Below are 24,320 nucleotides of genomic sequence, written 5' to 3' on the forward strand. Positions count from 1 at the left end.
GAGTTCACTCAAACTCACGTCCATCGAGTCGGTGATGCCATCCAGCCATCTCACCCTCTTTCGTCCCCTTCTTCTCCTGCCCCCAATCCCTCCCAGCATCAGAGTCTTTTCCAATGAGTCAACTTTTCACATGAGGTGGCCAAAGTATTGGAGTTTCAGCTTTAGCATCATTCCTTCCAAAGAACACCCAGGACCAATCTCCTTTAGAATGGCGTGGTTGGATCTCCTTGCAGTCCAAGGGACCCTCAAGAGTCTTCAACACCACAGTTCAAAACCATCAATTATTCAGCACTCAGCTTTCTTCACAGTCCAACTCTCACATCCATATGTGACCACTGGAAAAACCATAGCCTTGACTAGATGGACCTTTGTTGGCAAAGTAATGTCTCTGCTTTTGAATATGCTGTCTAGGTTGGTCATAACTTCCCTTTCAAGGAGTAAGCGTCTTTTAATTTCGTGGCTGCAGTCACCATCTGCAGTGATTTTGGAGCCCCAAAAAGTCTTGACACCGTTTCCACTGTTTCCCCATCTATTTCCCATGAAGTGATGGGACTGGATGCCATGATCTTCGTTTTCTGAATGTTGAGCTTTAAGCCAACTTTTTCACTCTCCTCTTTGACTTTCATCAAGAGGCTTTTTAGTTCCTCTTCACTTTCTGCCATAAGGGTGGTGTCATCTGCATATCTGAGGTTACTGATATTTCTCCCGGCAATCTTGATTCCAGCTTGTGCTTCTTGCAGCCCAGCGTTTCTCATGATGTACTCTGCATATAAGTTAAATAAGCAGGGTGACAATATACAGCCTTGACGTACTCCTTTTCCTATTTGGAACTAGTCTGTTGTTCCATGTCTAGTTCTTATTGTTGCTTCCTGACCTGCATGCAGATTTCTCAAGAGGCAGGTCAGGTGGTCTGTATTCCCATCTCTCTCAGAATTTTCCACAGTTTATTGTGATGCACATTTAAGGTTTTTCCATGTCGTCTTTTAGCTTGATAGCTCATTTCATTTTTGTGTGTAAAAGAAAGTGAAAGTATTAGTTGCTCAGTCGTGTCTGACTCTTTCCAACCCCATGGACTGTAGCCCGCCAGGCTCTGTCCACGGAATTCTCCAGGCAAGAATACTGGAGTGGGTTGTCATTCCCTTCTCCTGGGGATCTTCCAGACCCAGGGATTGAACCTGGTGCCCTTTTGTATGTAGGTCTACTTTGGTTACCTCCAGTTTAAAGCTGCTGTAAACAGACACTCATGTGCAAGTTTTTCTGAGTACCTAAGTTTTTGATTCAGTGGGTTAAAATAACTAAGAGCATGATTGCTAGATCATAGGTTAAGACTATATTAACTTAGTAAGAAACTCCCAAACTGTGTTTGAAATTGGCTTGTAGCATTTTTTGCTCCCACCAACAATAAATGAAAGTTCTGTTAATTCACATCCTCACCAGTATTTGATGGCATCAATTTTTTGGTTAGAGCCTTTTTAACAGGTATGTGACATTGTCACACAGTTTTGGTTTTTTTGTTTTTAATTGAAGGATAATTGCTTTACAATATTGTGTTGGTGTCTGCTATACATGAACATGAGTCAGTCATAGCACGCTGTTGTTTAATCTGCATTTTGGACTCTTATTTTCTTACCTTGAATTTTAAGAGTTCTGTTTGTGTGTTTTGAATAATAGGCCTTCGTTAGGTTTGTGTTTGGCAGATGTTTCTCCCAGTCTGGCTTATCTTTTTAATGAAGTCTAGTTTGCCATTCTCTTTCTTCATGGATTGTGGTTTTGGTGTTACACTTTAAAACCTCATCTCCAAACCCATGGTCACCTAGATTTTCTCATTTATTATCTTCTAGAAGTTTTTTGGTTTTGCATTTACATTTAGGTATATGATCCATTGGGAGTTCATTTTTTTCTATGAGTATTTACATGTGGATGACTAGTTTTTCCAGCAGTTTAATGAAAAGACTGTCTATTTTCTATTGAATTCCCTCTGTCCTCTGTCAGAGATAAATTGACGGTACTGTGTATGCTATTCCTGGCTTTCGATTCTTTTCTAATAACCTATTTGTTCTTTTGTCAGTACCATGTCATCGTGATAACTGTAGCTTTAGTAAGTCTTGAAGTTGGGTAGTGACAGTCCTCCAACTTTGTTGTTCTTCAGTATTACATTGGCTGTTTCTTTTAAGTGATAATACGAATGACATCAGAAAGAGAGGTTTTTTGTTTCAGATTCCCTTGTTTCTTTGTTTTGCTAGTATATTGGAAAGTGATTGACTTTTTTGTAAATTAATCTTGTATCCTGTAATGTTGCTATAAAGTCTTGTTAGTTCCAGAAGTTTTTCTTTAAACAATCATGTCATCTGCACACAAAGACAGGTTTATTTCTTTCTTCTCAAGCTCCTTATTTTTAAGTTGAAGTATAGTTGATTTACAATATTGTGTTAATTTCTCCTGTAAACCAGGGTGATTGGTTTATACATAGATACACATTCTTTTTCATATACTTTTTCCATTATGATTTAGCACTGAATATTTAAGATATATCCCTGTGCTATACAGTAGGACCTTGTTGTTTATCCAGTGTATATATACTAGTTTACATCTGCTAATCTCAACCTCCCACTTCCTCCCCCCCACCCCACACCCCGCTGCCCCTTGGCAAATACTAGATGATGCCCAGAAGTGGGACTGACTGCTGGATCATATGGTAATTCTATTTTTAGTTTATTTTGAGAAACCTCCATAGTGTTCTCCATAGTGGCTGCACCAGTATACATTCTCACCAGCAGTGTAAGAGGGTTCCCTTTTCTCCACACCCTCTCCAGCATTTGTTATTTGTAGACTTTTTAATGTAGACTGTTCTGACCAATATTAGGTGGTACCGCATTGTATTTTTGATTTGTATTTCTCTAATAATTAGTGGTATTAAGCATCTTTTCATGTGCCTTTTGGCCATCTGTATTTCCTCTTTGGAGAGATGTCTGTTTAAGTCTTCTGCCTCTTAATGGGGGGTGAGGTGTTTGTTTTGTTGTTGAGTTGTATGAGCTGTTTGTGTATTTTGGAAATTAAGCCCTTGATGGTCTCATCATTTGCAAATATTTTCTGCCATTCTGTATATTGTCTTTTTGTTTTGATTATGGTTTCCTTTTTGCGAAAGCTTGTAAGTTTGATTAGGTCCCATTTGTTTGCTTTTGCTTTTATTTCTGCTGCCTTGGGATACTGAACTTAAGGAAACATTGCTATGATTTGTCAGAGAATATTTTGCCTATAATCTCTTCTAGTTTTATGGTGTCATGTCTAATGTTTAAGTCTTTAAGCCCTTTTGAGTTTATTTTTGTGCATGGTATGAAGGAGTGTCTTAACTTCATTGATTCATCTAGCTGTCCAACTTTCTCAACACCATTTGCTAAAAGACTTTTTCCCGCTGTATGTTCTTGTCATCTTTGTTAGAGGTTAATTGTCCATAGATGTGGGTTTATTTCTGGGTTCTCTGTGCCAGTATCATCCTTTTTCGCTGACTGTAGCTTTGTAGTATTATCTGAAGTCTGGGAGGGTTATACCTCCTGCTTTTTCCTTAGGATTGCTTTGGCAATTCTAGATCTTATGGTTCCATATAAATTTTAGGATTATTTAGTTCTGTGATGAATGTCATGGGTAATTTGATAGTAATCCCATTAAATCTATAGCTTACTCTGGGTAATATGGCCATTTTAACAGTATTAATTCTTTCAGTTCAAGAACATGGAATATCTTTCCATTTCTTTGAATAGACATCAGTTTCCTTTATTAATGTTTTGTAGTTTTCAGCATGTAAGTCTTCTGCCTCCATGGTTCAGGTTATTCCTGTTTTATATGTTTATTGATATGATTTTAAAGGATACTGGGGTTTTTTACATTGCCTTTCTGATATTTTATTATTAATGTAAAGAAATGCGACCAGTTTCTATATATTAATTTATATCCTGCTACCTTGCTGAATTCATTTCATCAATTCTAGTTTTTGTGTGGATTCTTTAGGGTTTTCTATATATAGTATATTATCTACATATGATAGTTTTACCTGTTTCCTTTCAGTTTGGATATCTTTTGTTTGTTGTCTGATTGACGTGGTTAGAACTTCCAGTGCTATATTGAATAGAACTGGTGAGGATAGGCATTCTTGTCTTGTTCCAGATGTTAGTGGGAGGGTCAGGCTCTTTTTTTTGTTTATTATTTTTGTGTTTTTGGGTTTGGGGAATTTCTTTGGTCATACATGTGGCTTGTAGGATCTTAGTTCCCCAACCAGGGATTGAACCTGGGCTCCAGCAGTGAAAGTGAGTCCTAAGCTCTCAGCCACTGGGGAATTGACCCGCGCTCCTTATTTTTTTGACACTGAATATTGTACTGGAATTTTGTAATGAAACTCAGGAAGGTTACTAAGGAATGTGCACTGACCACAGTTCCTCCTTAGTGAACTTAAAAGTCATTCTTTGCCAGCCACCTAAACCTCATTATTTGTTAGTTTTGAACTGGACTTACACATAAACAGTAAATTTACTGAGCGCCTTTGAGGAAGAAATCCACAAATTGAAAGAGACAGAGTTCATTAGTTTTGTTTGTTTATATGTTATATTTTTTTCCCTGTAGGCGTGTGTTAACATTAAGTTTAGAAGGTAAGGAAGGCAAAAATTAAGCTCTCCTTTACTTACCCTTTGGTAAAAACAATATTTAATAAAAAGTTCCAAACTTCCTACAAATGTTGAGGAATATTAAAAGTACTTAATTTTGTTTAAGATTTTAGAACCTAATTGGGTAAACACACACACAAAAAAGACTTTTTTCATCTTTCATTTCTATTTTTCCTTTTCTCACAGCAGCCTGAGGGAACTGGCATGATAGATGAAGAATTCACTGTTGCAAGGCTCTACATTAGCAAAATGAAGTCAGAAGTAAAAACTATGGTAAAACGGTGCAAACAGTTAGAAAGCACACAAACTGAGAGCAACAAAAAAATGGAAGAAAATGAAAAGGAGTTAGCAGCATGCCAGCTTCGTATCTCTCAAGTATGTGTTACAGAACAAACCTTCCTCATTTTTTTGAACAGCCACATATAAATTTTATTTATTGTTAAAGTTCTAAGAAAAATGACCTTTTGTAGGTTATTTTGAGTAACAACATAAAGCAGTTAATTCAGCTACTTTTTCCTACTCTAGCTGCAGTGTGATAACACGAATGATTTAACCGGGTTATATTTGGTGACATGTATATGTTAAGTATAGGAATTTACTAGAAAGCTATGACTGATGACTATTGAATCTGGAATAATTCTAGCATAAGCAAAACTGCAGGGCCAGTTATATGGCTTTGGCAACTAAATGGATGAGACCATTCAGCAGGATAGGAATTGGAGGAGAAAGGTAGAGGTTAATGTTAGTTGGAGATAACAGTAAGAATATTACTTCATAAATCAGCCTTTAAAGTGCCTTATTTTGTAAGTGTTAGAAACTGCACAGATGACCATTTCATGGATTAAATTCTTTATCATTATAAAAACTTGCCCTTGAACATTTTGGTCTTAAGTACCTTGTTCTGTAAGTTTATTTTGTTTAATATATTGATAAATCTTGCTTACTGTCAAATATTCTGAACAACTGAGTGTGTATGAGCGGTTTGCCTCCATTCATTGGCTCCACTTCATAACAGTTTATTTTCCTCAAAAGCATGAAGCCAAAATCAAATCATTGACTGAGTATCTTCAAAATGTGGAGCAAAAGAAAAGACAGCTGGAGGAGTCTGTTGATTCCCTCAGTGAAGAGCTAGTCCAGCTTCGAGCACAAGGTACTCTGTTCCAGTTATTCATGAGTTATATCTATGTTATGAACTGTTACTGACTTCAGTATGATTGTAGTAAACATATTCACACTGATGGAGAATACATTAGTAGGAATACAGACCAATTGGAATAGTAAATATTACATTTTAGTGTGGCTTTGAAACATAGTTTTGAAATTGTTTTTGAATATGGAAATAACCAATCTAGGAATTTCTAAGTTGTGTGTGTGTGTGCACACGCGCGTGTACGTGTGCCATGTGCATGTGTCCTGACACAGGGGACTTAGAAAGCTGTCTCTTGTTTCCCTAGACATGGTAGCCCATCTATTCCAGAATTTGGCAAAAAAAAAATGAAACCGTAATATCAATACAGAGAATATAACTATGGTTACTAATCAGTATGTCCTGAGTGAAATTTACTATGTGGCATTTGGGTAATTTAAAGTCAAGTACTATTAAGGAAAGTTGTTTAGTCAGTCAGTCGTGTCTGACTATAGATTGCCAGTTTCCTCTGTCCATGGGATTTTCCAGGCAAGAATACTAGAGTGGTTTGCCATTTCCTTCTCCAAGGGACCTTGCCCACCCAGGGATTGAACCCATGTCTCCTGCTTTGGCAGGAGGATTCTTTACCACTGAGCCACCAGAGAAAGCCCATTAAACCCATAAAACCCATTTGCCCCTTGGTTTGTATCAAGAACTCTCTTCTGTTTTCTCTTCCCACCCAAACAGAGAAAGTGCATGAAATGGAAAAGGAGCACTTGAATAAGGTTCAGACGGCAAATGAAGTTAAGGTAAGTTTGGTGTAACATTGGACTCTAATGGTTTTAATTCATCATTATTAATCATGATTAATCTGACTTAAAATCCTTTTCCCCCAATTATTTTAGCAAGCTGTTGAACAGCAGATCCAAAGCCATAGAGAAACTCATCAAAAACAAATCAGTAGTTTGAGAGATGAAGTCGAGGCAAAAGAAAAACTTATTACTGATCTTCAAGAGTAAGTGTGCTTTCCTTTCTTCTGAGGTAGTAGAAACTAACTTGGAAAGACTTAACTGTTTAGACAGGAAGACATAAAAGGTCACTGGTGGGTAATGTTTCTAACCTGCATTTTTCTGTGAAACAATTTTTGACTTGAAAATAAAGAATCTTCATTTGTGAGTGGAACTTCTAGTTCCAGTGGAAGTTTTTGAAATTTTTTCTTAGGTCTTTTGATGTAATAGTCAATAAAAAAAAAATTCCCCAACTTTAACCATTATTTCAGATACACATCACTATCTTCTCCAGATCCTTTCCTTAACGTTTTTAAAAAATAATTATTTATTTTAGGCTGCATTGGCTCCTGTTTGGGGCATGCAGCCCTCTCTAACTGTGGTGCATGGCTGTAGGGAGTCTGGGCTCTGTAGTTTGTAGCACTCGGGCTCTCTGGTTGAGGCATGAGAGCTCAGTTGCCCCACGGCATATGGGGTCTTAGTTCCCCAACCAAGGATTGAACCCGAGTTCCTCCACTGCAAGGTGGATTCTTAATCACTGGACCACCAGGGAATTCCTGAGAAAAACTTTTTGAAAATTGTGGTTTTAAAAATGTTTCTTTAAATAGTAGTGGTTGTCTTAGTTTTTCTAGAACATATTTTTCTTACTTCCACAGCCATACACATACAGCATAGACTTGATAGAAATTTGAGGTCTTTGACCAAATCATGATTTGAGTAGGAGGCAAAGGAGAGTAACAAAAAATGATGACAAAGCTTGGGGCATCGAATTTTCTGTTAATGAATTTAGGGAAAGAATTCAGGAGAATGAAACATAGGAAATCAAGATGTTTCAGACCAAACTGAAAAATATCATATGGCTGAATGTGGCCATATCCTCTTTCTGCCTCTGTGGACGGCAGCCTAAAAGAGGAGGCCTGGTGTATGTGAATGGTGGGACTACAGAATTTAAGACTTTGAAAATTTTCAAATACAGCATTCAGAAAATGATGGTTTTGATCTTGTGAGGTGTTTTTTATTTTGTCAGCCAAAACCAGAAAATGATGTTAGAGCAAGAACGCCTAAGAGTAGAACATGAAAAGTTGAAAGCTACAGATCAGGAAAAGAGCAGAAAACTACATGAACTTACGTGAGTAGATGTTTTGATTCAAGTTTAAAAATAAAAAACTAAATTAGAGAATTGCAGGCATTGCTCTGTTATATTCAGTGGATTAATGTTTCACTTTGTGTAGGTGAAGAGGTGTTTTTCTTAAACCTTCTGAGTTGGTTTGTTTTATACCTAAAAACATACAGTGCATTCTTGTACTTTAGTGAAACCAAGGTCTTATATTTCACTGATAATTAAGATTCAGATTACTTCAAGATCCATCATAAAAACAAACTTAAAGCATGACATTTAGAAATTTAGATTTCTACAAAAATTTAGATTTCTACAAAATTTAGATTTCTGCCACAAAAACTGTTTTTGTCAGATTTGGTCTTGCATAAAAACACATTCTTTTTTGTCTTCAGTAATTTATAATCTGTAATTTTCCTTTAGTCAGAGTTGTTTCTGATATGCTATATGATAATACATATTCTAAAATTCAGAAAGAACCACTCCTTATTCCTTAAATTCTGCCACATATTCTTTCATCTCTCCCATTGCTATATTATGACAGTTCTTTCCTGATAACCTATAGATTTTAGAAGATTATAAGGCATATAGAAATTTCTTTGAAAGGCTAAACATTGGTAAATTTTTTCAAAATAAGATCTTTTTCATATATGAATTTAAGCATTGATCCTGTCAGATAAAAATATTTGATTGAATACTTGTACTAAATAAAACTAGAATTTATGGACTCAAAGTTGAGCCCATATTTATTGTATTTGTATATTCTACTGTTCAGGGTTATGCAAGATAGACGAGAACAAGCAAGACAAGACTTGAAAGGTTTGGAAGAGACAGTGGTAAGAAAAACTTGGAAATAAATAGGATTGGGGAATATTAATGGATTCTTCCCCTGGTTTTAGTAAATTTGAAGACCAGCTTCTAAAAATACTGCTTTCTTAATTCAAGGCAAAGGAACTTCAGACTTTACACAACCTGCGGAAGCTCTTTGTTCAGGACTTGGCCACCAGGGTTAAAAAGGTAATAATGCCAGGGTGGATATTGATGTAGTGGTGCTTGTTGTTTTTGTTGTTCATCGCTAAGCCATGTCTGACTCTTTGCAACACCATGGACTGCAGCACACCTTGTTCCTCTGACCTCCTCTGTCTCCCAGAGTTTGCTCAAATTCATGTCCATTGAGCCAATGATCCTATCTAACCATCACATCCTCTGCCACCCCCTTCTCCTTTTGCCTTACAGTAGTGCTTTCTGTGTCTAATTGTATTCACAAGGGAAATAACTTTACATTGTCGTAACAGCTTTGGTAGTAGTTAAACTTAGACCTTTTATTTGATCCAGTAATATTTCTTCATAGCATTGATTGATCTTTTTCTAGAGTGCCGAGATTGATTCAGATGACACAGGAGGCAGTGCTGCTCAGAAGCAGAAAATCTCCTTTCTTGAAAATAATCTGGAACAACTCACCAAAGTCCACAAACAGGTAGTAAAGAGTCTATTCCAGTGTCGCTGCAATAAAAACTGAGGAGTGACAAGCATTTGAATCTTAAGAGTCCTAAGGATTTTCATACCCTGAGCCATTCTGTTACTCTGTCATGCAATTATATAAATAAACCACTAGCAATTTTTACATTAGTTACTATTTTTAACAGCTTTTTATCAAGAGGCCAAGAAAAGATGGGTTGTTATTTTCTTTGTAGGGCTTCAGATCTATCAGTTTCCTTAATTCATGGTCATTTTTAAATCTCTGGGAGACAAGTCTTTAAGTTAAAATACCGTTTGTTTGTTTGTTTGTTTGTTTTAGTCTTCATACAGTTAATAGCTCAGAGTGTGAAATATATAAAATAACAAGGCAGTTCACTTTTTTTTTTAAAGTAGGGACTTCCCTAGCAGTCCAGTGGTTAGAACTCTACATGTCCGTTATGGGGGTCCAGATTCGATCCCTGGTCAGGGAACCTAAGATCCCGCAAGCTGTGCAGTGTGGCCCAAAAAGAGGAATACTTACTGTGGGGTTTGTTTGGTTTACTTTTTTCTTTTATTAAGGCTTGATAACATGATTCAGTTACTTATTTTTTAAGCTCCGTGGCATACTTAATTGTTGTATGCCTTTGTTACTATAAACCTGGTGTTTGCACTAGAGTGAGATTCAGGAAATTTCAGCCTTTCTTTCAGCACTTATTAAGGACTTGTTAAGTTTACGTTTAGTTGTGGATCTTACTGTATCTAAAAGGATTTTCATGTCCACTAGATGAGTCTCTTAATGAAGAGACCTAATGCTGTGTTATAACATATTGTCATGGGGGGAAAGAACAGTCACCAGCCCCTCAGTATTGAATGAAATTATATTTTGGGGGAGACGTGAGTATATTTATAGATATATGTATTATCTGGATGTTGCTGCCTAAATTAAACTAGCTGTGGGAAAACCTTAACATAAAATGTAGTGTTTTTTCTTTTTTTTTTCCCCAAGAGAAGTTTCTAAATGTTTATATTTTTGCAAATCATCAGTAAAGCCAGAATCCTTGTTTTCTGTGCCTTCCTTTAGCTGGTACGTGACAATGCAGATCTTCGCTGTGAGCTCCCTAAGCTGGAAAAGCGACTCAGAGCTACAGCTGAGAGGGTGAAAGCTTTGGAGTCTGCGCTGAAAGAAGCCAAAGAAAATGCATCTCGCGATCGCAAACGTTATCAGCAGGAAGTAGATCGTATAAAGGAAGCAGTCAGGTCAAAGAATATGGCCAGAAGAGGACATTCTGCACAGATTGGTTAGTAGGACGTGATAAACCCATGAAACTTTGGTTTGAATATTTTTATTTACTTGAGAATGTAATCTGATCTGTCATATGGTATTTGTTAACATTTTCTAGTTTACTAGAGGGTGGCACTGTTGGGAGTGAAGAGCATTAAGGCATAGCCACCTTAGCAGGGGAAGGAGCTAAGTCAGAACTCGGTGAGCAAGACTGGTCAGGTTTAGAGAAACTAAGAAGAGTACTGTTATTAAAGCAAGAAGAGACTTGCAAGAAAATGTCATCCAATATCTCGTGCTTTAATTGTAAAGCAGTGATAACAGGAATAAGGTTTTTAAGAGGTTATTAAATTTAACCTTTCAACAAGATTTTTAAGGATTGTGTAGGTCCTCGACAAAAGGATGTAACTGAAAAGAAAAAGAGAGATGGAAGGATTTGCTGAGAAACAAAAAGCCAAAGAAAAAACCTTTGGGAATTTGTTGTAAATAAAGAGAAGAGACTAAAGTAAGCATTTGTTTTTCATACTAGCTAAACCTATTCGTCCCGGGCAACATCCAGCAGCTTCTCCAACTCATCCAAGTGCGATTCGTGGAGGAGGTGCATTTGTTCAGAACAGCCAGCCGGTGGCTGTGCGAGGTGGAGGAGGCAAGCAGGTGTAAGCTCCCCACGACACCCGCGGGTTTGTGAGCTCTCTCTGGCTTTTGAATCACAGCTATCCATGGGAGGTGTTCAGCCACTGGTGGTTAAATACTTTTTGGATTCTAACATTAGTAGCATGTTTTCTTTTTATATATGGGATTCTGAAAGTAACTTACCATGGTTTCCTTTAGAGTTTTTTCATAATTCAGATCATAGTATCTGCATATTCAAATTTGTGTTCTTAATGTTTTTCACCTAATATTGGGTCATTTTTTAAAAACTGTTACTTAACTGTTATCTAGTATAAATACCATGCATGGTTTATGGCTATTTTACTGGATATTTAATTATGTTAATTTTTTCATACTTGGAATTTTCCAGTGTTGAAATTTTCATGTATGAAATTTGAAGTAATGAAAACATCTTTTTATACCTCCTTACTTTCAGATTATTTCCAGAAGATTCCCATAAGTGGAATCACAAGAAAGTGAACATTTGTAAGATTCTTGACACATATTAACACACTGCTATTCCATGGCTATGCTAAATTATATCATAGCCAAGGACACTGTCTATTTTGTTGCATCTTTGCTGGTATTAATAGTTTTTAAGTGTCCAGTTTAATAGGCTGGAATAAGCATCTCATTGATTTGTGAATGAAATGTTTGTTGGCCCATTTATATAAGTTTTTTTTCTGGGTCCTTTGCCGTTTTACTGTTGTGAGTGGTTTTTCTGACTGATTTATGAGTTCTTACTTGTTTCTTTCTAAATACAAGTAATAGCTGCACCCGGTCGAAGGATAGACAATTATCACAAACCAAGAAAATAGATCTGGAAATACCACCCAATATATATATCCTTCTGGAACTTTCTTTAAATATAACTTTTAAATTAGGAAGGTTAAAATATAAATAACTGTAACATACTACCAGTATACTATGCTATTCTGAATATGCTGATAGCCTGATTTTTTAACTTGGCAATATATTGTGAACATTTTCTTAGTACAGCGTGACTAATTATAGCTGCCTATTATTTTATCAGATTTAATTCTTAGCAAGTCCCAAGTGTGTAGGTGGTTTGGAAACTAAGGAAGCTAAAAAATACAGTATAATATGAGATACTTTCCTGGTTTTGTTTCTGACAAACACTAAAGTTGTTTTATTTTAATCTCCCTTGTTTTTACTTTGTCATTTTTGCATAACATTGGCTTGCAATTTGAGTAGAATATTAAGCAGCATTCTGGAGAATTCACATTTCCATAAATTTAATACAGTTTTTTGTCCACATAATAGAAGTTTCAAGAGAGTGACACAGTGAAAGAGTTAATGGATATTGGAATCCACCTAAGTTTGAATTCTGATTTTTTTACTTTTAAGAACTTGAGCAAGTTACTTTTTTAACAGTTGATTGCTTGTTTTCACTCCTTTTTAAAAACTGTTAGGCATAAAAGTAAATTATGAAGTTTATGACCCATTTAATGTATCTCTGAAATAAAACATTTTTCTATATACCTCAACATTATCACAACTGACAAAATATTTTAATATTATATCAATCCATATTTGCAGAGAAGGCAATGGCAACCCACTCCAGTACTCTTGCCTGGAAAATCCCATGGATGGAAGAGTCTGGTAGGCTGCTGTCCATGGGGTCACTAAGAGTCAGACATGACTGAGCAACTTCACTTTCACTTTTCATTGTCATGTATTGGAGAAGGAAGTGGCAACCCACTCCAGTGTTCTGGCCTGGAGAATCCCAGGGACGGGGGAGCCTGGTAGGCTGCCATCTATGGGGTCGCACAGCGACTTAGCAGCAGCAGCAGCAGCAATCCATATTTGGAACTTTCTGATTACTTACTGACTTTTAAATCTTTTACAGCTGGTTTGTCTAAACCTGGGAATAATCCAGAACTGATGTTTACATTAGGTTATTTGCCTTAAGTCTCTCTTAATGCTAGAATAACACCCCACCCTCTTTTTTTTTGTTTGTTTAATGACATTGACTTACTAAATAGAAAAGGCCAATTTTCTGGAGCATATGCCACCTCTGGTGTTTGCTTGTTTCTAGATGCAGCTGCTGTGTTCCTCTGTTTCCTGTTTATTAAAAGCATTTATTGAATTCTTGTGCACATTTTTACAGGATTACATTGTAGGTGGTATGTGTTTAATATTGTGTCATATGGCAAACATTACAGTGGTTGTCCTGCCTCTGTTTTTCCCCCTTTGGATTAATAACTTGTTGAGCCTCTTTATTAATAAAATGAAAGTCATTCTTGAGAATTATACAAGTTAAGGCATCACTACCTAGTACAGAGCAGATGTTGAGGAAATGCAAGCTGCCTTTTCTGAAATTGAAGGTGGGCAAAAGAATTTTCAAAGGATACATATAAATAAATACAGGTAAAAGTTTATCTGTTTTGAATATTGTCCTCACATTAAAACTCACATGTGAACTTTGAACTCCTATCTCATTTGCAGATAGCATAGTCCATGACCTTTGTTAAGTAAAGCTAGGTTTTTGCAGCAGATTGCTTATCCAGTGTAATGACAGTGCTTAAGCACTTGAGGGAGTTGGCTAACCTAGCTAACACAGGTTTTCAAGACTTGAAGTAACTATAAAAGTATGATTACGTACAGGTTTGTTTCATTGCTGGTCCAAAGGATAATGGTTATTATTTTTAAAAATCTTGGAGTGATCAATCTTAAGCCCAGATTGAGGAATATATGATAACTACTTTGTAGAGATTTTTTAATTATTAAGAAAAGCATTTCAAAACACTGGATTTATTTTGGGGAGAGATGGCAATGTATGAATGACAGTGATACTTGCAGTACCAGTTTTACGTGGCTGGTTGGTTCTTCTAGCTGCATGATGCTTTGGACAGGTTGAGGTTTTCTAATAAACACAGAGGTAAGTAGGCAGTGGATTACAAGGATGCCTCCAGGTAACTCCTACTGGGATTGTTTACTTTTATTTTATTTTACTTCCTTTTTTTTTTCTTTTGGCCACACCTCACGGCTTTTGGGATTTTTAGTTCCCTGACCAGGGATTGAACTTTGGGCCACAGCAGTGAAAGTGCCCAGTCCTAACACTGGACCACAGGGGAAGTCTCTGGGATTGTTATTTCATTGTTGCCTTCCGTAGCACATGTACTTTGTGCTTATTGGTACACCCCACCTCTTTTTGTTTTTCACAGCTACCATGTATGTAACATTGCTAGTTAATTAGTGGTCCTTGGCTTAATGTCACTGACACTGTCTACTGACTGGCATTTTATTGACCATCTTTTTCTTTAAAAAAAAAAAAACAAAACTGTAATTTATATATCAGCTTACTCATAGGTCTTGGGGTAAGTAAAAGCAAATGCAGGGTTGACTTTTTCAATACTGTACTGTCCCTAGATAGCTCTGCTTAGGAGACAAATAAAAGGAAAAGAAATAAAATCATTCATTGTTGCAATCTTTTTAGTTTTGGGGGAAGTGGTCAAAGCTGTTGGTTAACTGTTTTTAAACTAATTGGTGTATTTCGTTTCATTTTTTTCAAACACAGGTTTTGTATAAATAATATTTCCTCTGCTTTTTTCCATCTTCAGGTGTTAAAAGTAATTGAAGTATGAAGAGGACATAATTCAATGACTGTAGCCTGTATCCCTTGGGAACTCTAGAATTATAACGTTTTTTAGTGTATAAATTGTACCTGGCCTGTACAGCTGTTTCCTACCCACTCTTGTAAACTCTGCTGCTTCCCAACACAACTAGAGTGCAATTCTGGCGTCTTAGGAGGGAAAAACGACAGTTTATAACTGTGGCCCTATTTATTACACAGTTTGTCTTTCATGTCTTAAATTTAGTCTTCACTGTGCCAAGCTAACTGTATCATATAGGACTGTGCTTTTTGTACTTGTTCGTGTTTATTTTTTAATCTTAGTTTAAGTTACCTAGCTGCTACTGCTTGTTTTCCTTTTCTTATAAAATAATATCTTATTTTAGGGGAAATGGAACTTTTAGATTAAATGTCTTAAATTTTACCACTTACAACACTACATGCCCACAAATTATATCAGGTCAGTACTGTACTTAAAAATCCTTTAAATGACTTCAGAGTTAAAATTACGTGCATCATCTCTGAAGTTTGCTTCTGAAAACTACTCTCTGAGCACTGAAACCTTTAAAACTGCCTAACTAGACACTTGAGACTGGGCAAGGCTTCTTAATTATCTTGTGAAATGCCTACTGCTGAATTATCTTGAATAGAAATATTTCACACTATCAAAAGCAAATCTTTTGCTTTTGTTTAAGAAAAACAGTTTGGAAAAGAAATTGATTTCTCTTCTTCCCAATGCTGTATACACATAGCTTGATGGAATGGAAACACCTTGCTTTGTGAGCCTGTTAGTTAATATATATTAAGAATTGGGTGGATAATCTGTCAACTTAATATAATGAAATGAACTAAGATATGGATATTATAGGATTAAACATAATTTTATATTAGTACTGTATTGGTTGATCTAAATTTATAGCATTTGGAAGTTGAGAAAACATGTGGAAGGATGGGACAAATAAATGGCGAATTTATAAATATATAGGTAAATTGTGGTCTGAAAATCCCTGAGGTGTCTTTAACCTCCTACACTAAATCATACACTATAACATACTTCTTATTTAGTCTAGGAGTAGTAAATTATTTGCAAGTCACTAATAATACTCAAATTATTTCGTTGGCGGTAGCTGGTAATTTTATAATTACGTGTATCTGTTTTTGCCACTTCTTCCTCAGATGATTAAACTAAGTCAACAGTTTATTTTAGAAACTATAAAAGTAATAGGGAACGAGATTTCAATATTTGCTTCACCACTTGGGAGTGGGTAACTGCAACTGTGTTAGCAGAAATTTGCAAAGACTGGGGATGTAAAGTTACTCAGAGGAGAAAGCTGGAAAGTTCTGTGTTAGGATCTGGGTGGCAGAATTAACTTTTTGAAAAAGTTTTATATACAGATATTTGTATTAAATTTGGAGCCATAGTCAGAAGACTCAGATCATAATTGGCTTATTTTTCTATTTCCTTAACTATTGTAATTTCCACTTTTATAATAATTTTGATTTAAAAGATAAATTTATTTATTTTTTTAACAGTCAAAAATCCTTGCTGTTCTGATCTGCAGCAACCTTTAAAATGATTGTATTGTTTTTAGGCTTGATCAAAAGAAACACTCCAAAAATTGAGATGAAAACTTGTAGAGCGGCAAGACTGAAGCAATGCAGTTAACTAAACCCGTGCTTCCGCCTGTTGGTGGTGATAGTTTTCTAAATGAAGAAATGTTTGGCTGCGTTCACACAGACATTTGTATTTTGTTTCCAAATGAGAGCTTGCTTTTTGGGGCAGTATTCTTAAATGAAGCAGAAATTTTTTTCTCTCTTTTGTCTGAATATAGGAGTTTCTTTCTTGTAAGATGTATCACAGGTATTGGTGCTGTGTAACAAACAATGAATTGTAACTAGTGTGTGGTTCAGAATACACAATGTTAGGGTTTTTAAAATATCTCAATGGGTTTTTCTATTTATAATTTCAGACTTTCACAAAATGTACAGAGAATTTCATAAATTTGTTTTAATTGAACTGCTTTTGCTATGGTAGGTCATTAAACACAGCCTTTACTCTTATAAGTGAAAATTTCTGATCACCTGGAACATTGATACTTATTTCAATTTACAGTGTCTTTTTTTTTTTTTTTTTTTTTGACTAAATAATGTTCGTCTGAATGGCATTGATAAATGGTTCAGAAAAGAAACTCAGTGAAATGAAAGTAATATTTATTCATGGTGATCAGTTAAATTATTTGCCTAATTTAAGAAAACTACTGTGTGTAACTCAATTTGGCAGGAGATGATAGAAGAGTCTGAGTCTGCCTGTGGAATACGTTGGTTTCTTTTCAGTGCTTGAAGATACATGCAGAGATAATTGGTTTGGGAAGACGCCATATAATTTTAAGTTGACCTGCATGCTGTAAATGTCTTTTATGTTTAAATAAAAAGGAAAAAATTTTTTGAAATGCAGTGACTTTCTTAAAATGTGATTCAGTGATATATCAGGTTGATTTTACATGACCAAGTGGCCTTTTTTCTTGACAGAATAGTCACTAGTGTGTCATTATGTTTAGTATATTTTGTTTCCTAATGAATTGCATGTGCTTTGGATATCAAGTATTAAATAGGCTAAAGAATTAAGAGCTAGAGATGAATCATCAATCTGTTATTTTACTGAACTGTGATAAGGACATGTCACTCTGTTATTCTTCCCCCAAAACCATAACCCTTGTCTGATCATGAGAAAAATACCACACAATCCAAATAGAGGGACATTCTAGCAAATACCTGGCCAGGACTCTTCCAAAGTGTCAAGATCATGGAAAACCAGGAGAGGACATATCTGAGGGGACTCTGGAGACTTGACAACTAGATGCAGTGATGTGGTATGGTGGCCTGGGTTGAGCCCTGGAACAGTAAAAAGACATCAGTTGGGGCTTCCTTTTTGGCTCTGGTAAAAATTCACCTGCCAATGCAGGGGAGGGGTTCAATTCCTGGCCTGGGAATATCCCACATGCCGCAGAGCAACTAAGCATGAGCACCACATCCATTGATCCTGCGCTCCACATGAAAAGAAGCCACCACAGTGAGAAGCCTGTGCACCAAAACTAGAGAGTACCCCTCATTCTCCGCAACTGGAGAAAAGCCTGCACAGCAGGGAAGACCCAGTACAGCCAAAATTACTTAAAGACATCAGTGGGGAAACTGGTGAAATCTGTTAGCAGTGGTGTGCTGGCTGACTTCTTGTGACCAAGGTGCAGTGGTGATGGAAGATAGCACTGTTAGGAGGAAGAGTTTGAGGGGATTCTCCGTATTACCTTTGCTACCCTGCTTTAAGTTAAAACTACTCTAAAAGGTACATTTACTGATTTATAAAGCCTCAAAGAACAGGAGACAACAAACTAACATTTGGGGCAGGAAAGCAACCTCAGCAGACCCCAGAAACCTGACTGGACAAGCAGTGGGGAATGCCAAGAAGCAACTTAGTATTCCCCTTGCCTCCAAAAGACCCCCCAAATGGTCATGAACGTGACCTTTGGTAGGTCTGGAAGTAGCGATAAAAGTAGCCTGAAGTGGGACTAATTGAAAGTCTGTCTAAACCGGAAACAGTTTGACCCCTGATGCTGGCTTCATTGCTGCACAGCTTGGCGACTGCCTCTCCAACACGCTAGCATGATCCTGTTATCTAGAGAGGGTAAAGGAGAGGGTGTCTGGATAGAAGAGCCGGGAATACTTGAGAGTGCCAGTTAGTGATGTATGATGCTTCTCCTCTCCAAATCTACCTTTATTATAGAGGACGTTTGACATGCACAGAGGGGAGGAAAAGGGAGAAGATGGCCATCTGCAAGCCAAGGAGAGGCCGGAAGAGCCCTCACAAGGAGCCAGCCCTGCCCACACCCTGGATTGCAGCTTGCAGCCTCCAGAACTGAAGCCATCCATCTCTAATTACCTCACCTTGTCTGTGGTGCTTGGTTTCCCTAGCCCCAGTAGACTGATAGGATGGCCAACATGGGCAGTGAGCTGGACCCTCGGCATTTCATTTCTCCTTTCTCTGCTCTGGCATGCTTTGGTTTCCTCTTGGGTTTGGTTTTGTTTTAATATTTGTTAGTCTTCGCTGCGTCGGGTCTTAGTTGCAGCACACAGGCTTCTAACTGTGGCATGGGCTTAGTTCCCCCAAGGCATATGGGATCTTAGTTCCCCCACCAGGGATTGAACTTGTTTCCCCTGCCTGCATTGGAAGGTGGGTTCTTAACCACTGAACCACCAGGGAAGTCCCGGGTTTGCCTCTTGTTTAATACCATCCTGTCATCAGTGACATGAAGGGGGTTTCAGTGTGGGCAGCACCCAGGGTGCACAGTCCCTTAGCTTGTGGCACTGGTCATGTGCCCACCTTTCTGGCAGCAGGCTGCGTCTCCTGTGTGTTTACTCTTCAGCAAACACAGGCATATCCTGTCCACCTGATCAATGGTCAGGGGTGGGAGGTGGGTGGCCTTGGACCACCTAGATCCCAGCGAAGGTGTTTCCTTCTGCCTGGTCCCAGCCAGCATCTTGACTTGGCCTGACCACCCTGCTTGCCTAGTGACTGTGGACCAGCTGTAGCCTGGGAAACCTAGCAAGCCTCTTCACCATCCCGTGGGCAGCAGCTACACTTTTACAATGAGATCTGAACCCCAAACACGGGTGAGGGGGGTGGAATTCAAGTCTGTTTCTTCCCTAGGTATTCTCCTTTAGCCCTAGAGTATTCTTGAAAATTCTCTGTACCCATTTATAGTTAATCCCCATGGACCTGGACTGATAATGGAGGGTGATATGAACGTTTGTGCTAAGAATATTTAGAACCTCAACCTTTTCGCCTTGCTTGGTTACCTGAGATTAAATTACTTGCAGATTAGAGATTCTGTGAAAAATTTGACGGCCATACAGGGAGTACCCAAAGAACTGTGGTTTCAGAAATGCCACAGTCAACATATGAACCAGTTGCTTCAGGTCAGCTTCATCATGTCTTTAGGATGAGAGAATCAAACAAGGAAAAAAAAATATGGAAGAAAGTGGGACTAGGAAAGGGGGAGAAGACATTTTAAAAACTAACGCTAATCGCTTCTCAGCCTTTTGGCTAAGATCAAGTGTAGTATCTGTTCTTATCAGTTTAATATCTGATACCTCCTCTATCCGAGGACAATATATTAATGAATCAGTTCTGATGAGATGGATGAAACTGGAGCCGATTATACAGAGTGAAGTAAGCCAGAAAGAAAAACACCAATACAGTATACTAACACATATATATGGAATTTAGAAAGATGGCAATGACGACCCTGTATGCAAGACAGCAAAAAAGACACAGATGTGTATAGCGGATTTTGGACTCAGAGGGAGAGGGAGAGGGTGGGATGATTTGGGAGAATGGCATTCTAATATGTATACTATCATGTAAGAATCGAATTGCCAGTCTATGTCTGACGCAGGATACAGCATGCTTGGGGCTGGTGCATGGGGATGACCCAGAGAGATGTTATGGGGAGGGAGGTGGGAGGGGGGTTCATGTTTGGGAACGCATGTAAGAATTAAAGATTTTAAAAATTTAAAAAAAAAAAAAAAACTAACACTAAGGGCTTCTCTGGTGGTCCAGTGGTTAGGAATCTGCCTGCCAATGCTGGAGACAGGTTTGATCCCTGATTCAAGAAAATTCCATGTACCACAGAGCAAGTAAGCCTACACTCAATAGAATCCATGGACCACAACTACAGGGAATCCAAGTGCAGCAATGAAGACCCAGCGCAGCCAAAAAAAAACTTTGGGGTGAGCTATTCCTCAACCAAGTGAGGAAAGAGGAAGATGTGGGACGTGCAAAACAAGGGATTACAAAGGTGAGAGCATCAAGAGCAACTGGTCCAGATGAGAGCATCCCAGTCAGAAGACTGCCAGAGTTATGTTTCCAAGACAGACAGACAGACATGGATGTGTTTGAAGATTTTGAGGGAAAAAAAGGTTTATAGCTGAAGATGAGTTTAGGGTTAAGTGATTGGCACATAGAACACTAAGGGAAAAAGAATTACTGATTCAAAGAAGGATCTTAAGTATAACCGCCCCCCCCCCCCCCAAAAAAGTAGACTCACAGGTATAGAGAACACACAAGTGATTACCAGTAGGGGGTGTGTGGGAGGCACAAACTATTGGGTATAAGATTGGCTCAAGGATGAGTTGTGCAACATGAGAAATGGAGTCAATTCTTGTACATGGAAACTAACTTTAAAAAATTGTTTGTTTTTAAAAAGTGCCAAAAAAAGAATCCTGATATGCAAGAAATGAAAAGTCACCATAGTGTATTACATAACTCAGCTGTAATTGGCACCTTGCATCATAGTAATGGAAGCATGGATTGATAAGTGAATGTACAACACGACCTTATTGAGAAGAGGGGTTGTGTATACGTGTTGATCATGGTGAAAGAGGGTTCAAGTTTCATCTTCCACAGGATGAGACAACTGGTATCACTCAACCATGAGTAATCAATAAGCAGAAATTTGGAGACAAAATGAAAAGTGCCTGTGTCTGCCTTATTTTTGACAAAGGAGGCAAGAATATACAATGAAGAAAAGAAAATCTCTTTAACAAGTGGTGCTGGGAAAACTGGTCAATCACCTGTAAAAGAATGAAACTAGAGTCCTTTCTAACACCATACACAAAAATAAACTCAAAATGGATTAAAGATGTAAGACCAGAAACTATAAAATTCCTAGAGGAAAACAGACAAAACACTGATAAATCACAGCAGGATCCTCTATTACCCACCTCCCAGAGTAATGGAAATAAAATCAGAAATAAACAAATGGGACCTAATTAAAAAGCTTTTGCACAATGAAGGAAACTATAAGCAAGGTGAAAAGATGGCCTTCAGAATGGGAGGAAAATAACAGCAAATGAGGCAACTGTTGACAATCTCAAAAACATACAAGCAGCTCATGCAGCTCAAAACCAGAAAAATAAATGACCCAATCAAAAAGTGGGGCAAAGAACTAAACAGACATTTCTCCAAAGAAGACATACAGTTGGCTAACAAACAAGAAAAGATGCTCAACATCACACATTATCAGAGAAATTCAAATCAAAACCACAATGAGGAACCATCTCACGCTGGTCAGAATGGCTGCTATCAAAGAGTCTACGAATAAATGCTGGAGAGGATGTGGAGAAAAGGAAACCCTCTTACACTATTGGTGGGAATGAAACTAGTACAGCCACTATGGAGATTCATTTAAAAACTTGAAATAGAGTTGCCGTATGACCCAGGAATCCCACTGTTGGGCATACAGACCAAGGAAACCAGAATTGAAAGAGACACATGTACCCCAGTGTTCATCGCAGCACTGTTTACAATAGCTAGGGTGTGGAAGCGACTAAACTGAACTGAACTGAAGGACATGGAAGCAACCTAGATGTCCATTGGCAGATGAATGGATAAGTTGTGGTATATATACATGATGGAAAATTACTCAACTATTAAAAAGAACACATTTGAATCAGTTCTAATGAGGTGGATGAAACTAGAGCCTATCATACAGAGTGAAGTAAGCTAGAAAGAAAAATACCAATACAGTATATTAATGCATATATATGGAATTTAGAAAGATGGTAACGATGACCCTATATGCAAGATAGCAAGAGATAAAGATAAAAGAACAGACTGTGGGACTCTGTGGGAGAAGGCGAGGGTGGGATGATTTGAGAGAATAGCACTGAAGCATGTATATTATCACATGTGAAGTAGATCACCAGTCCAAGTTTGATGAGTGAGTCAGGGCACCCAAAGCCAGTGCACTGGGACAGCCCAGAGGGACGGGATGGGGAGGGGGTGGGGGGGGGGTTCAGGATGCGGGACACATGTACACCCATGGCTGGTTCATGTGGCTGTATGGCAAAGACCACTACAATATTGTAAAGTAGCCTCCAGTTAAAATTAGATTTAAAAAATAAAATGAAAAAAGTGGAGGTAACTTTAGAAAAAATTATGTTTCATTAAATATTAAATTCTAATTTTGTCAATTAAAAAAAAGTGGTGTCTGGAGAGTGAGAAAGAGGTGAGGTGGGGCATGGGACTGCTGTTCCATTTTCTTTGGGCTGTGGGAATCACTGTTTTTGTATAAAGTGTTTTAGGCATGTTTGACTTTTTAGGGTTCTACTTGTATTCCATCGTCAGGTGGTTCTCCTCTGAGGATGGCTTCAGAAGCTAGTCCCGGATTCTTGACCCAACCTAGAATTCAACTTGCTCATTTGTAGAAAAACACTTGAAAACCTCGAGGTGATTGTTAGGCCCCTTGCTCTGTGTTTCTGTGATGCCAAGTCATCTTGTCTAGAGTTATAACATCTGGTGTTTACTTCAGCAGGACATATGCTAAAAATTAGAACAAGACAGAGAAGATTAACTAACATGGCTCCTGCACAAGGATGACACACAAATTCATGAAGCGTTACATATTTTTGAGTAAAATGTTTCTCTAAGTTCACAAAATATATGTATAGAGAGAGATTACATCTGAAGGGCTCACTTAAATTAAGCCTTCATAATCACTGACTTTATGGGAAAAGAAATCCACAGGCTCTCAAACTGAAATCAGCAATTCTTAAAAGTACTTCTTTCTTCAGTAAATGCATGCTTCCAAATTTCGAGGATTTGGAAGAGAGCTGGGTTTGGTTTTAATTGTGGTAAAATAAACATAAAATGTATCACCTTAATCATTTTTAAATGTACAGTTCAATAGTGTTGGAAGAGTCATTTTTTAAATTTGTGTGTGTGTATGTGCACAGAAATTAGCTCAGACTTGTAAATATTTGAGTCATGATCTACATCAAATATGTATTGTTCTTCAGTTCATATTAGTTTGATCGAATGATGTTAGTAACATTATAAACTTTCAAATATTTCCAGTGGAGGTAAAATCGGAACCAATGACAACTGTTTAAAATATTCAAGAAGTTAACTCATTTTTTTCACCCGCTTAGCAGCCAAGAACTATGGGAAATGAAAACTCAAAGTACTGCAACTAAATCTGAGAAATCCCAAATAATTGTCCATTGTTTCTTGAGAGACAGACAAGACATCACCAGTGTAAACGCCAGGAAACACCCACGTTACCATGTTGGATATAGTCTTTTCTCACTAGATAAAAAGTTAGGCACCCAGCTTTTATATACAATAACTGGAATTGTGCACAGGCCCCCTCCACACTGCTCTGAAAATGAACTTTTGTTTTATGCAAATGTAGGCGAACGAGAAGGAACAAAAGGCGCACATTTTAAGGCTGAGAGCATTCATCTGAAAATGAAAAGTGGATTTTTCTTCTGCTAGGAGACCAGCCATGTTTTGCAGTGGGCCGGCTGGGGGCAGACCTGAGGCCTCAGGAGTCCCCTCTTTGCAAGCGACTGTCCACTGGCAAGGACTTTCTAAAT

The 24,320-nt window shown here is 37.7% G+C and overlaps 1 protein-coding gene, 1 non-coding gene and 1 pseudogene across 3 annotated transcripts in view; all 3 read left to right on the forward strand.

Annotated features, from left to right (window-relative positions):
• Positions 1-17,338, forward strand: part of KIF5B (kinesin family member 5B) — a 47,002-nt gene extending 29,664 nt beyond the window's left edge. Inside the window, exons 16-26 of one of the 2 annotated variants that reach the window (XM_015099603.3) lie at positions 4,842-5,030; positions 5,688-5,805; positions 6,529-6,590; positions 6,687-6,796; positions 7,816-7,917; positions 8,681-8,741; positions 8,851-8,922; positions 9,278-9,382; positions 10,445-10,661; positions 11,172-11,298; positions 14,878-17,338. In XM_015099603.3, coding sequence (XP_014955089.1) covers positions 4,842-5,030; positions 5,688-5,805; positions 6,529-6,590; positions 6,687-6,796; positions 7,816-7,917; positions 8,681-8,741; positions 8,851-8,922; positions 9,278-9,382; positions 10,445-10,661; positions 11,172-11,298; positions 14,878-14,884 — 1,170 coding nt within the window. In that variant the 3' untranslated portion in view covers positions 14,885-17,338. The remainder of the gene's footprint in view (positions 1-4,841; positions 5,031-5,687; positions 5,806-6,528; positions 6,591-6,686; positions 6,797-7,815; positions 7,918-8,680; positions 8,742-8,850; positions 8,923-9,277; positions 9,383-10,444; positions 10,662-11,171; positions 11,299-14,877) is intronic. The other variant, XM_015099604.3, reaches the window with a different exon arrangement.
• Positions 17,339-19,966: 2,628 nt separating this feature from the next.
• Positions 19,967-20,070, forward strand: LOC114117670 (U2 spliceosomal RNA; annotated as a pseudogene).
• A 3,173-nt stretch (positions 20,071-23,243) lies between these two features.
• Positions 23,244-23,353, forward strand: LOC114117700 (U6 spliceosomal RNA). Its single transcript, XR_003591358.1, has one exon. It is a non-coding gene; the product is annotated as a U6 spliceosomal RNA (small nuclear RNA).
• Positions 23,354-24,320: the final 967 nt, after the last annotated feature.

Source organism: Ovis aries, chromosome 13, assembly GCF_016772045.2.
Source record: "Ovis aries strain OAR_USU_Benz2616 breed Rambouillet chromosome 13, ARS-UI_Ramb_v3.0, whole genome shotgun sequence".
NCBI lineage: Eukaryota > Metazoa > Chordata > Mammalia > Artiodactyla > Bovidae > Ovis > Ovis aries.